This window comes from Heloderma suspectum, chromosome 1 (assembly GCF_057233095.1).
Source record: "Heloderma suspectum isolate Gila_16-S chromosome 1, 16-S_ref, whole genome shotgun sequence".
Classification (NCBI taxonomy): Eukaryota; Metazoa; Chordata; class Lepidosauria; order Squamata; family Helodermatidae; genus Heloderma; species Heloderma suspectum.
This window is the reverse complement of record NC_139458.1, coordinates 321,409,412-321,423,238: the sequence shown is the minus strand read 5'-3', so window position 1 is coordinate 321,423,238 and position 13,827 is coordinate 321,409,412. Positions and strand designations below refer to the sequence as shown.

At 43.2% G+C, this 13,827-nt stretch overlaps 1 protein-coding gene across 1 annotated transcript in view; it reads right to left on the bottom strand.

The window, feature by feature from the left end:
* The window catches only part of LOC146359405 (uncharacterized), a 109,480-nt gene that overhangs the window by 36,458 nt on the left and 59,195 nt on the right, over positions 1-13,827 (bottom strand). Inside the window, exons 31-39 of the mRNA XM_084827266.1 lie at positions 13,147-13,242; positions 12,731-12,874; positions 10,983-11,194; positions 9,145-9,283; positions 7,987-8,107; positions 4,921-5,030; positions 4,144-4,293; positions 3,922-3,975; positions 3,612-3,779 (exon numbers count right to left, since the gene is read on the bottom strand). Coding sequence (XP_084683392.1) covers positions 3,612-3,779; positions 3,922-3,975; positions 4,144-4,293; positions 4,921-5,030; positions 7,987-8,107; positions 9,145-9,283; positions 10,983-11,194; positions 12,731-12,874; positions 13,147-13,242 — 1,194 coding nt within the window. The remainder of the gene's footprint in view (positions 1-3,611; positions 3,780-3,921; positions 3,976-4,143; positions 4,294-4,920; positions 5,031-7,986; positions 8,108-9,144; positions 9,284-10,982; positions 11,195-12,730; positions 12,875-13,146; positions 13,243-13,827) is intronic.

The following is a 13,827-nucleotide window of genomic DNA, read 5'->3' as shown; positions in this document are numbered from 1 at the left end:
GCCGAGGTTGTTTTCCATTGTACTCCCTCCCACCTAGCCAGCCACCATCCCTTCTCCTAGCCCAACTTACAGGGTCTTTGGGAAGCCAGAATAAGGGAGAAGAGCAACAGCAGCACAGGAAGGGGGGGAAGCAAGCTGGGTCTAATGAAGGTGTCCCTGTGAAGCGGTCACCTGGTGGTGGTGGTGGTGGTGGTGGTGGAGGCGCTGCTAGGGGTGGCTTGGTGCATTGACTGTATACAAGTCTGTTTGTGGATTTCTTATTTCTGTAGCTGGGAACCCAGAAATTGGTATACCCTTCAAACTCAGTAGTGCAAGCAATGTACTGCATTTAATTCCATCACACACGGACATATTTAGCAGAGAAGGACTAGCAGCGCCAGCAACCTCAGGGCAAGCCACTGAGAAGACTCTCTCTCCCTCACCACAAAGTCAGAGGAAGGAGGGGGGCAGGGGACCAGCTCCCATAGCCCACTATCCTGGTCACTAGAAGGGCTTTTGACTTCCCTACTGCTGTGGAGGAGTGGAGAGATAGGCAGAACCATCAATCATGTTACAGGAACCAATGATCAGGGGAGGGAAGGGGGCAGGGGGCCAGCAGCCCCCTTCTGTCCTGATTTTCCTGTGCAGCTCTTCCCATGAAAAGGTATAGAGCAGAGGGACGTGCTATGAGTAGGCTGACATTACGTACCGTTTTAAACGGGACAGTACCATTTTTTTCATATTTCCCGACCGTCCCGTCGTTTTAATATAAATGTCAATTTTGTCCCGTTTTTAATTTTTTGTAAAAAACTGAATGCATTTATCATAAGGCTCTATGCTAATCAATGTGTGCAGTAAAACTACTAGTGTGACGAAAGAGGAAGTTCCATTTACTTTATCCAGTCAGGGCCAGGCTTCTTGAGCTAGCGACGATCAGACACTAGCTTGTCTGCAGTGTCCCCTTGCTTGTCTGCAGTGGCGGGGAATTCAAGAGGTGGTCGCTAAGCCCCATTCAGCATGTGGAAGCCAGGAGGGTGAGTCTTACTGTTATTCTACCATCATTCTGCCCATAGAGATTCTTTCTGCCCTACATTCAGTTTGATTCGGACTTTTCAGACTCATATTTCGGTTCAACAGGCTGTTAGCTATTTTTTTTTTATTACAGCAGGACTCTCCGCTGTAATAAAAACCCCGTCCTGTTTTTGTCATCCCAATATCCCGTTTTTGTCTCAAGGAAATATGGTCAGCCTAGCTATGAGAGATGCCTGTATACAGGGCCAGTCTAAATCCTGGAAAGGATCTTGAATCAAAACAACCAGTTTGTCGTGGGATAAAATGCCAGGTGTGAAGAAAGCCATCAACCCTGATTTTCCCCCAAATTTCTCCTCTATATGAGAAAATTAAACTGACACAGATCTCTCTTAGAAACTGCTTTGCTGTGGATATACGTCAATTTCACTAAGCACACAGGCAGACATGACATTGCTGCTTCGTTTTTTCTTTGCATGTGCATGTGCAAAGGGCAGATAGCGCACTGATATCAAACAAAATTTAGTGAAGGGAAATGGAGAAAAGATCAGTGACATGGTGGGGCATTACTAGGGAAGCGTTAGTTTTACAGGAATTTCCTCTCTGCCCCCACCCACTGCTTTTTCTTTTCTTTTTTAGCTAAATACTGCATGCTTCCATCCGTGAATGGGGTTGGGTGGTAGGGGGACTGTTCAGCACTGAACAATTAACAAAACACTTTTTTAAAGATAAAGAAAGTGGTATGGCTGTCAAGGAGGTGAAGCTTGTGATATCAGAAGCAATATCTAATATACTCAGGATATTACTAAACCAACACTCCATGCAGCATGCACAATTGCAATAGAACAAGGCATATGGAACATATTACACCTATTCTATAATGGCTACATTGGCTGCCTATTGGGTCCAATTCAAGGTTTGAGGTTTAGGTTATCTAAAGGACTGCCTACACCCGTATGATCCTGCCCAAGCATTAAGATCAGAGTCGGAAGGCCTGCTGTCTGGCCCACCAACAAGCACTTTTAGGCTGATGGGTACCAGGGACTGATAGAGCTCTCTCAGTGGTGGCCCCACATCTTTGGAATTCCTCATTAGGGAGATGCGTGTGGCATCATCATCACTGCTGCTTTTTAAAAAAGTGTTTATTCCAGCCTGCATTTGGTTAAATTGTGATGTATTCGAGGGCAAAACAACCTTAGCTGTGGTGGTCTTCTTAACTGATGTTCTAAATGTTGAAATCATAATTATTGTATTTGTATGTGTTGTAAACTGCCCTGAAAGGTGGGTTTAAAATCTTTTAAATAAAATACACTAAATATAAACACTAACTTCATTATTTTCCTAGCAACAAAATGGTGGATTTCTGAAACAATGTGATTTCTTTACAATGGAAGTGCTACCCTCAAGAAAACATCTGGATCCCTTGACACAATTTTTTTTGTGCTAAAGAAATATTAGAAAAGCCATGAGGCTACTGCTTCCAGGGCCATGTCTCCATGAAAATGGAAGGAGAAGGGAGGAGTGGCTTACCCACATTTTTCTAGGAGACAGTTTGGGTCCAGGCAGGGCTCCATGAGGGTGTTCATCACCCCATTTTAAGTCACTTCACATAACATACTTTGGGGTAGGGTGTGGGGGGTTGGAGAGAACATCATCTGAGTGGCAAGGGCTGCTCAACCAATAACAGAGGCTCCCCCCGCCTCCAGGCTCTCCCCCACTTTCTCCATATGAAAGGTGCAAAATTAGTTACTTCTCCTTGTGCATTTTGGTGACAAGCCTCCTAACAAGCCCCAAACTTTCTAAGCTGTTGCTGCATTTGATCGCTGTAACGGAAGAGGGGGATTAATTACTTCCGATACGCGCATTTGGGAGGCAAGCCTCACAATGAGCCCCAAGCTTTCTAAGCCATTGCTGTGCTTGATCGCTGTAACGGGTCAAAGCTGGGGAACATGACAGGGAGTCCAAAGAAAGCTGCCTTTTGACCTCCACTATGGTAAGGAAGTAATGCATTTAAAAAACAACAGTGCTTACCAATTAAACTGAAACTATCCATTCCCATCCCACCCCCCATTGGAAATGCATGTTTCACTGCTAAATAATGCCAGGTTCTTCCCTTATTACTAACATCCAATATATATATACAAGTAAAATACATATGATTCGAGCTCTTCAGAATCTATTCCCAGGGTGACACATTAGTACAACGCACTAGCCGAAAAGCAGCACCTCACAATGAGATGCTCTTTTCGCTGGTGGCCCAAGTGGCTGCTGGAGACAATGGGTAGCAGAGAATGAAAGCAATTATGTCTGCAGGCAGGGAGGGCGGACAATGGTAAGGAGATGGAACAGGATAGTATGATGCAGTTCAAGACAATATTTTTGCCAGGTGCAGAAGTTGTGGGATGGGCAAGTACATTGGTCAGGTCCTGTTCACACAGCGCCTACTGTCTAGGCCTGGACTTTTCCTCAGGAGAATGCTAGAGAAACCCAGCAAACACTTATCTAATGTTCACCCCTTGTCCAGCACGTTTATGAACATACAATAGATAGTGATATAATACATTTCACTGTGTTCTGCATGCACATGTGTCTTCTGTACCTACTTTTAGTTTCAGGCACATCATAAACATGTTTTGCACTAATGCTTCATAATCTTCTTTCACTTCTTTTCTTATCTTCTCATTGTGGATGTGACCTTCTTCTTGTAAATCAGCAAGTCTGGCTCGCAAAGCCATTATTTCCATAATCATCTCGTGGCTCAGTTCTGCTACCTATCAAGGAGAGAAAATGCAATAACAGTGATGTGCAAATCCATGCATAACTCCATCTCTCAAAAAGTAATAATCAAAGACAGGTGCCAAAAGACATTCCTGGGGCTACCTGAATAAAAACAGCAAAGCTACTGCCACTAACCTGACTAAGACCCAGCTCAGCATTTCCTCCCTTGTCTGCTATGGCGTGCATTTCCTGAAATAGAGTTAAAATGCATCTTTCAGCTAGTTTCTCCAGTAAAAATCTTGAACCACCATATTTTAACTTGCATGGTACAGCAACACGCAGATGCCTCCCAGTGCAAAGAAATCAGTGCAACGCACGACCCCTTTCCCACCACTGAATTGATAGCATGAGAAGTACTTGTTCTTTTTGATAGAGTAGCTGATGTTGCTGATGGAGTATATTTTCATAAAACATGGAGTAGGTTTCAAAGTTGCTGCGTTCTCTGGCCATGATGTCACAGCCTAGAGCAGTGAGGCATTTTTGTAAGTGGTCTTTCCGAAAGGCAATCTGGAAAAAAAAAATGGGCGCAGAAAATAAAAGTGTCAGTTTTCATATGGGCACATAGGCAAATCTATTTGCTTTTAGTGCAGGCATGGGGAGCCTTTTTCAGCCTGAGGCCATGTTCCCCCTTGGGGAACTTTCCATGAGCCACATGCCAGAGGTGGGTGGCCTCCCTCTCAAAAGTGTGCAATGTCATCCCACACTCTTTTGTGCACACACACACACATACACCCCCCACACACACACTCACACAACTCCCCCTGAAAATACCCTTATGCCCATTTTATAACACACACCCCAACTAATCACAGTGTAGGGAGTGATTGGGACAGGGTCGCAACACTCAGGAAGGGGAGGGCTAGCAAGCCCCTCCCAGCAGCAACACCTCCTCCTCAAAAATGCACAGCAACTAGATTTTTTATAGCATTCCACTGGTGCTAATGGAGGCTTTTTAAAAGCCAAACTGCAGCGTGGGGGAACCCTATCCTTGTTCTAGTGGGCCTCCAGAGCACCGGTTTTCAAGTCTCAGGTCCTATCCTCACTTAAAGATTTCAGAGATCAGGCGTGGGAAAAGATAAACCCCAAAGACAATCCTTAAGAGTCTCCACCCTTCAGGGTGGATAATATATGTACCTCTGCATCAGTTTCTCTGTGATTTTCCATTAGCCTCTGTATAAATGACTCAGCTATTTCTGGCCTTGGGACAGAGAAGATTTCTTGCATGCTACAATGCCTCCAGAGCTCTGAAAGAACAGGGGGAAAACCATCAGCAATCTTCAGGGTAACAGAACACGGAAGTAGCAGTCTTAGAGCCAAACCAGGTATTACTTTTTATTACACGGTAATGCCATGTAATAAAACCATGCCATGCCTGGGATTTTTAAAAAACATGTAATACTAATGTGCGGGGGGGGGGGGGCTTTCATTGAGAATGCAGTGAATGGGGAGATGCAGTTTAACCCCTTTCCAGCTGTAATCCAACAAAAATCAACCACCATCCTGGTACAATCCATTTAGCTCTAAATTAGCTTCCATTGGTACTAATTATCAAATTGGGGATGATATTCATTAGGATTGTGGCTGGGGAGAGAAGGGTTAAACCTCCGCTCTCTGAACACTGTGGATGCAAATGCCCCCCTCCCCACACCAAGTATAAATTTAAACAAAAAAACAGGCACAGTTGCACAAGAAAAATTACTTCTGGTTTGGCCCTATTGCACCAGGGACTGAGGGTTAAATCAGCCACCCACTAATGGCTGTGGATATTACCTGATCACCATGTGCAATGTACAAGATTTTCTTCCCATGGCAGCTCTCTACATAGGGCAAGATGTTAATGTGTAGCAACACATGAAGCAGACTCTCGCCATCATTGCAAAACTTAAAATGAAAACTAGAAGGGTTGCAACAACTAAATGCAGTTGCTGGGAAACTATGATTCCTGCTCCTGTGAGCACACCTCTTCCACATGTTTTGTTGTGGGGATGGTCACTGTGCTAATGTAACCCTATTATATGATGGCTGTGACATCATGCAGATACACATCACAAACCTTGCCAACCACCTGTATCATTTTAAATGATGAATCCCTTGAGTTTTGCCCTTCCTCCTTCTTTTAATTTGAAGATTGTCCATTCCCGCTCTGAAGTGCTCAATTGTACATACTTCTCACAGTACTGAGGGGTGGTGGCATTGTAAGTCTTTGTCCCAGAAGCAAAGCTTGTCCCATCCCTTTTCAGCATATGGGGCTAAAGATATCACTGGATGCAGCTAGCACAAGCACAATGCTAAGAGAGTAAAGGAATATGCTCCAGGGAAAGGACCATTGCTTGGATCCTAAAATAAATGAGGAATTTCCTGAAAGGAAATTTTCTTCTCCCCTCCTACTCCCTGTAGCTCCCCCAAAAGCCTCACCAGGTGGTTGGGGGCCCATCTAAATTGTGTGGGCTGCAGGGGAGGAGAGAATTGCCCCAAATTGGGCAGAGCCCCACCCAATTTTCAGCAATTCCACTGCAGCCCCCCCATCACATTTTACCCCCATCCTCCAGAGAAGTTTTCAAGGGGTGCAAATGGGTGCAGGGGATGGGACATTTTCCTTCTGTGAACTTCTTTAAGTCAACTTATCTTAGGATAAGTATTTCTAGACTTTCCATTGTCTGGAAAGGCTGCAACTTTTCGTGCTTTACTTGTTTGTGTAATGCCGTCATGTGTTTCACTCCACTTTGGGCAATTCTCCGCTCTTGTCTGTCTGTCTGTCTGTCTTGATTGATAGATTGATTGCATTTATACCCCGCCTTTTTTCCTCTTGCAAGGAACCCAAGGCAGCTTACATTATCCTCCTCCTCTCCATTTTATCCTCACAACAACAACCCTGTGAGGTGGGTTGGGCTGAGAGTCTGTGACTGGCCCAAAGTCACACAGTGAGCTTCCATGGCTGAGTGGGGACTAGAACCCGGATCTCCGAGCTCCTAGTCCAACACTCTTGCCACTACACCACCACACTGGCTCTCATGACTTGTGCAAGGCTTGTCAGACTTACACACATTTACAGACCTACACACATTTTTACTGATTTGCTTGATGTAGTTATATCTAGGACTTACTCTAGTTCCTCCTTCTTCCAGTTTCCCTTCAATTATCTTGACTGACCCCCCCCTCCCCCATTTCTTAGACTGCATGTATCCTATCATAATTGATTGCCATGTCTTCACCCTTTGCATCCAGCCCTCTCTAGTCGTATAACATTTCTTTGGTAGTTTCTTTTATCTTCAGTTCTTCTTCAGCCCTGTATTTCAAATGCTCCTGTTTCCTTTTTACCACTTTAACCACTGTCCATGCTTCAAAGCCATACAAATCTGTACTCCATATGCACTGTTTTATAAATGTCTTTATCAAATGTAACTGCATTTTCCTGTCAATAAGTATTTCTTCTGATAAAATGTGTGCTTGGCAATACCTATTTGGCTTTTCATTTCTGCTCTAAATCTTCTATTTTCTGTTATTTTGCTTTGCAGATATTTACATTCTTGAAACTTCACACAATACAAATATGCCTTGTTAAATTAAAACTTCTTTTATTTGTAGCAAAGTATCTAGCTATCCAGACCAAGCAACTGGCAAAAGTCTTTTTTGTTTAAAAGTTGTGGGTTGAACATATGTGGAAGCCTGCTGTCTGTGACAGGTGTCTCCGGGTCCCAAACCTTTGTGTCCTCTAGCACACAAAGCAAGCAAGAGAACTTCCGCGATGGTATTCTGTTTGGGGGCAGTGCTATGAAGGAAGTCTTCTGTGTCATGAGCTGCTGCCTGAAGATGGCTGCCCACCCAGGTAGATGATATATGGGATGGTTTTGATGTAGTGACTGTGATATATGCACAGGCTGTGAGACACCTGCTCTGTGTGATTTTTCATCCCCCTCACTCCCTCTTTTCAAAACAGAACTCAAAAGAGAAGATACGAGCCAGAGTGCTTCCAGATGAGTCTTTCATGACGCAATCTCCCTGCCTCATTCACTGAATATTATGGGAGGCCAGGTGGCTACCTCTTCTGCTCGTACCCACCTGTGTCTTCCCACCATTTCTTCCACCTTTCTCCTCCGTTAAAGAAAAAAATGGAATTGCTACGCAATGCTTGCTGAGTGGTAGCGCTAGAAGCCCTCCGTGTGGAAGCACCCCTAGACAGCAGACATGTTCAGTTGTTACCTGTAGGGAGGTTTCTCTCTTCTCTTGTTTTTTCAGATATAACCAGTGTTATCTCCTTATTAATTTTCTTTTGTACATCATGGATCATGTGTATTTCTAGACTTTCCAAGAGTTTTTGAAGCTATGATCAAAAAGCAGAAAATAGCCTACATATTTCAACTGTCTCTACCATTCAGCGGCCCAGTTACTTCACAAAGTACAGTGGGCACTTTAGACTTACTAAAAAATGTAAAGGACCAAAATCAAGTATACCTGTATATAACCCTTAATCAACAAATCAGCTTGATTAATCTATTAAAATCCCTTTTAACCAATTTAATCAACATTCCAATTAAATAAGGCAATACTTAAAAATACACGGGGGGAGCAATCTTATGGCTGCTAGTCAGTGGCTAGACAGCCACAGGATATGTGGTTTTCTGGGAACCGACCTTGGAGCCCGCACCCCAAGGTCAGTTCCCAGAGAACCGACCTTCCCGCACTTCAGCACGGAACAGCCCCATGCTCCACACTCAGAAGAGGAGTACAGCGCGACCAAAATGGAGCGTTCCGGGGGGGCATTCCAGGGCAGGTAAGGCGGAAATGCCAGTTCAACGCATCCTATGTGTCATCCGGCAGCCTCCTCCCCTGTTCTGCCTTCCCACAACTAGACAGCCGAAATCGGCTGTCTAGCCACAAATGCAGGGCAGGAGAACTGTGGAGGGAACGATCCTCTCCGTGCTTCTCCTGCCCTGCATTGGATAGGCAGTCACCTATGAGTTTGGAGGTGGCTGCCTATCCCTATAGGATTGCGACCTAATTATTTTTGAATGCAAGTACTTATAAATACTGCAGATGGCAGGCTCCAGCTTAGAAGAGAAATTCTTTCTTTGTTCTTACACAGTAGAAAATGGCTCTTCCAAGATGGCACCCATTACCAGATCTATATGAACATCTGGAAACAGAGTATGCCGTGAGCTCTTTGGAGGAAAGGCAGGGAAAAATATAAAATAACTGTTATTGTTATCATGTTAGACCTTTATATTGAAATTCAAATATCATGAATCTGACAAGGGATGAATTTCTTCTAATATATTACAGAAGGTATATTTTATCTGCTTTTAACATACAAAGTTAATCTCTTCTTGTATTCTCCTCTGTTTATTAGGTCTGCTTTACCTGGTGTGTTTTTATCTCAACTTCTGAAGCTTCTTTAGGGGAGAGTATACACTGAGATACAGCTCCAAATCCGTCAAATTCATCTTCTATACCCCTATGTCTGGCTATGGATCTCATAGCAGGGTACAGAACTTCAGCACTAGAAAAATGTAGAGGTACAGATATTGTACATATTCACACATAATTTCTTTTGAAAAACATTCCCTTGTCCATTTATTCCCTTGTCCATTGACTTCTCCCAGGCTCTTATTAATTATGGGGAATAGGATAATTTGTGTTATTTTTGTTCTATGAAAAAAACAGAACACAAAACAGACTCTAGGCCTTCTTCTCAACAGGTGAGGAAATAAACCTAGGCCTAGGTCTTCTCACAAGAGGAAGAAGTCTGGGTTGTACCACCTGAGGCTGCGGGGGTGGGGGGTTGCATGATGTAATGCTCCTCTGTGCAAAACTATCCCCCCACAGATATAAAACTACCATTTCAGGGAGACCACCAGGACAGAGCCCTTTTCCCCAATATCTCCTTTTGTATGTGCAGGGAATTTTTGTTTATATGAAGCAGCACTGAATGAGGGGAGCCAGGGAGTACAGTCTAGGTACAGGTTTACAACCTCATCTGCAGTTTGTAAGAACTAGGTCTGTTGACATATTAGTAGGAATGCTCCCTCTGGCAATTAATTGAATCTGAAGGGCCCTCAGCTATAGCTGTGCCCTAACCAATTTTGTAAGTAGGGATCATGCAACTACCCTGGAGTACTGATAGAACACTTTTTCCCTCAGTAGAGGACTAGCTCTAGCTGGCATTAGACAGCTCAGATCCTGAGAGCAAGCTAATTTGTTACATTTGGAATATCATTAGGATGAATCGTCAGAGAATCAAATCCTGAGTTCTCATGGATTCAGAGAAAATAACTGAGTTGTGATGTAGCTTGAGCCTCTCCATTGCAATCCTCACGATGGCAGACTGTTCCTCAACCAACATTCTTTACTCCTAGTGCATCCAGTTAAAAATAACCTGGAATGCAGGAGAGAAGGAGAGAGGAAGCTCAGCTAGAAAGATTGGTGTCTGGAATTCCTAAAAGCATGAGGTGGGGAAAGAAAGTGAATGAAGCTGGAAGAAAGAGGTGGGCATGTGTGTGTATGAGGGAGAGAAGATAGTCTGAGATAGGTAGTGTGATTTGCTGCACTGACAACCCAGAGGCCTGGGTTCAATTTTCATATAATGTATGGCATCCTTCCTCAAACTGGTGCCATCTAGATGTGTTGGACTACAATTCCCAGGTGGCTGGGGGGGGGGTGAGAGTTATAGTTCAACACATGTGGAGGGTACCAGGTTGGGGAAGGCTGAAATATGGATTCACTGTCTGACCTCAAGTAGGTCTCTCTCTCTGTTAGCCAGCTCTTGTGGTTGTTGTGAGGATGAATGGAATGGAGACTGTAAAATATTTTCAATATGAATCATACTATATAAATACTTAGTCATTATAATGTACTATGGGCAGTATGGGTGTGGTGGCATGGATTCCTGTTTTCTGCATGTTTTATTAGTTCAATGTTCTCTGCTTGGCTTATGTTGTAATGAACACAGCCTAGGAAAGAAAAGAAACGTCTTTTGCTCCTTTCCTTATTATCTTTTCTACAGACAGTATTTTGAAATGCTATGTTTGCTATCAATCTTATTTTAATTTTTGAAAATCAAATTTATATTAAAAAAGGAAGCCCTAAACTAAAAAGCATTGAGTAATTATGTTTTATTTAGCTTGTCATCTGCTCAGTTGATGGTTAACATTTACTGCAATTCCAAATCTATAACATTTTCACACCAGAATGTAACTTACTCATATAGTTCAGAAAATTGCTTGTAGAGAGGAACTGTGTTGATATCCTCGACTTTCAGTTTAAGTCTTCCCCATTCTGCCTTTAACATTTCCAGTTGCTTCCATAGGATCAGGTAAGATCTCTGCAGGGCACATGGAGCTACTGAATCAGGCAAGTCCAGCAGCGTTTTCGAAGCCTGTCCGCTGACATCAGCTATTGTTGCTGAATTCTGCTGAAACTATGATTGGAAATGGGAGATCACAGAGTGTTTTGAGAAAGAGAATATTAAAGTCAGAACACATTAAAGAGAGCTACAGATCACACAGTCTGCCAACATCACAGACTTCAAAAAAACAACAGAGCTTATGTTTAAAATGTAGAAGATCTTCAGCTACCTTATTACAACCTCCATTACTAGTGGTAGAGAGTAATTGTCAAAAGATACAAAACAGCACATAATGGTTTGGATCCAGACTTCGAGTGCTTCCAGACAGGAAGCTCCCACCACCACCAAACAAAAAGCATTATGTAGCTGTTCTGTCTTTTCCGATGTCAGGGTGGAAACTGAGCCCATAGAGCCCCAGAGCAGTTCTGATTCTGAAGAAGAACAGCAATCCGTGGGAGAGGAGCTCGCTCCTCTCTCACAAGCACAGCAGCTGGCAGAGATTCCTCCTGCTAGCATTCCTGAGAGAGACAGTGACCCTGGCAGTAAGAAAGCGCTGGAGGGGGGCTTGCTGGATGCTCGGTGCAGACGCAGGGAGCGGCGACAGATGGAGGGTGCCGAAAGGAGGCGCTCTGCTTGTTTGACGCTAAAACAGCGGTCGTTTCCCGAGGACCCAAAGGTAAGAGGGAGGATCTCTCCATAGCCCATAAGTTCAGAATCTTCCCGCGGTTCTCCTTCAAACGGGGACCAACTGCCTTACCTGGATCTTAGGCTACTCTGCTATCTATCCCCAGTGCAGTTCCTTGCTTAGTTGCTAGTGATTAGTATCTGTAAGAGTCGTAAAGGAATAAAGCCTTGGAAAGAATCCTCGTCGTCTGTGTCCTGAGTTGGCTATTGGAGGGGACTGTAAGAGGCAGCTAGGGCGCTCCTGACATCCTTCTTAACAGATTTTTCTCTTGAAAGGAAAAAGATGGAAGAAGTACTGGGAAAACATGAGAGAGGCACTAATGGAAGATTATGTCATCTGAACACCATGCAAAATTCTGTGCATTAGGTAAAGTGATTGCACAGTCAAAAGCCACTTCTGGCAGCACCCTGAGTCATATTTAGAATAGACCCATAGAAATTAACCATGATTAAGTCTCATTGATTTCAGTAGTCTACTCTAAGTATGACTAAGTGTGGATGATCCAACCTCGTATTTAGTAGCAATCTGAGGCTGCAATACTATACTCACTTACCCAATGAGAACTTACTTCTAAGTAGACACACATGGGATTGGACTGTTATGAAGTCAGTCACCTACTGTGCCATTACTATAAACCATATGGCCGGACTCTTGACATAGTAGGTTTCTACTTTCAGGGAATTTTTATATGGTCGACCATTCTAATATGTGATCCCACACAGTTTTCCAACATGGTACATTCCAGTAAGAGCTGCAACATGTAATTTTGTTGAACTTGTAGCTTGACTCTCTTGTGTTAGTAATACAGGAGTCAAAAAAGAATTAAGGAATTAAAACACATTAGTTAAGCTGAACATGTAAATATGCTTATATGTTCAACCTTAAACAAAAAAGGAGCTCAGCTGTATCTATTTTACCTTTCCAAAAGATGTTTGCTGTTTTCTGGGATCATGCAATACTTCATAATGACTCTGGAGCACATCGTCCATTATAAAATGCATCCTAACCAGTTCCCCATGCGCCACTCTTCGATCCTCATCATTCAGTCCACACAGACATAACTAGAAAAGATGAGACCCTGAGAACTCCTTGGGGTGCCCATAGAAAGCAATCAAGCCAATAAGATTTTATTTAAGAGGTTGATTTAGTACAGAAAATAAGTGCTTTTGGCAGTGGTGGTAACAAGTCAAAGAAATATTTGTTTTGTTCAAGTTCAGTGACAATGTAACAAATTTGTTTAACAAGCAATGTAAAACAAGCAATGTTTTCTATAACGACCTGTATGTTGCTGGAAACTGAATATGTACTCAAGATGTGCAGAAATAAGCCATACCTGCATGCTATAATTTATGGGATTTAGGTTGCTAATAGTGACAGGAAATGGACCTCGGTTCGCTAGGAATGATCTCCAGGGAAACAACATCAGGGTCTAAAACAAAGAGTTGCAATTTTAGAAATTGAATGGCAGAGCCCAAGAACATACAGACACACACACACACACACTACACATGGCAGACAAACAGATATAAATCCAGTATCCTTAAATGCAGCTTCACTGACAGGAAAGTATGCAGAGGTGTCTGCTAGGTAGAAAGTAGCAGTAAGATCAGAGGAAAGAATTTCTAAGGATTGGTGATTGTGTTGAGGTTTTAGAGGTTTGGAGGATTGATTTTCAAGCAGGTGGGAGGCAATTAATTGGTACTCAACCTTGTATTATCATTCACTTTATTGCTGCTATGTCTCTGGGCTGATGTGTGCATTCTACAAAACCCTGTGGTAAGAATCCTACCTGGATTGTACCACTTCAGACTGAAGTCAAGTAGACTGCATTTTTTATAGTCCTCCATGAAAAAAAATTATGTGTAACCCATTCGTATATTTTTCTTTAAGAATTTTGAGGGGGGATATTCCTGCACATGCTCGGTAAGGGAGTGAGATGGAGAGTAGCCACCATTATGGGCAGTCACCTCATTGCAGTTAGGAAGAAGCTTACTTTCTCCTCTCTGTAAGGCCC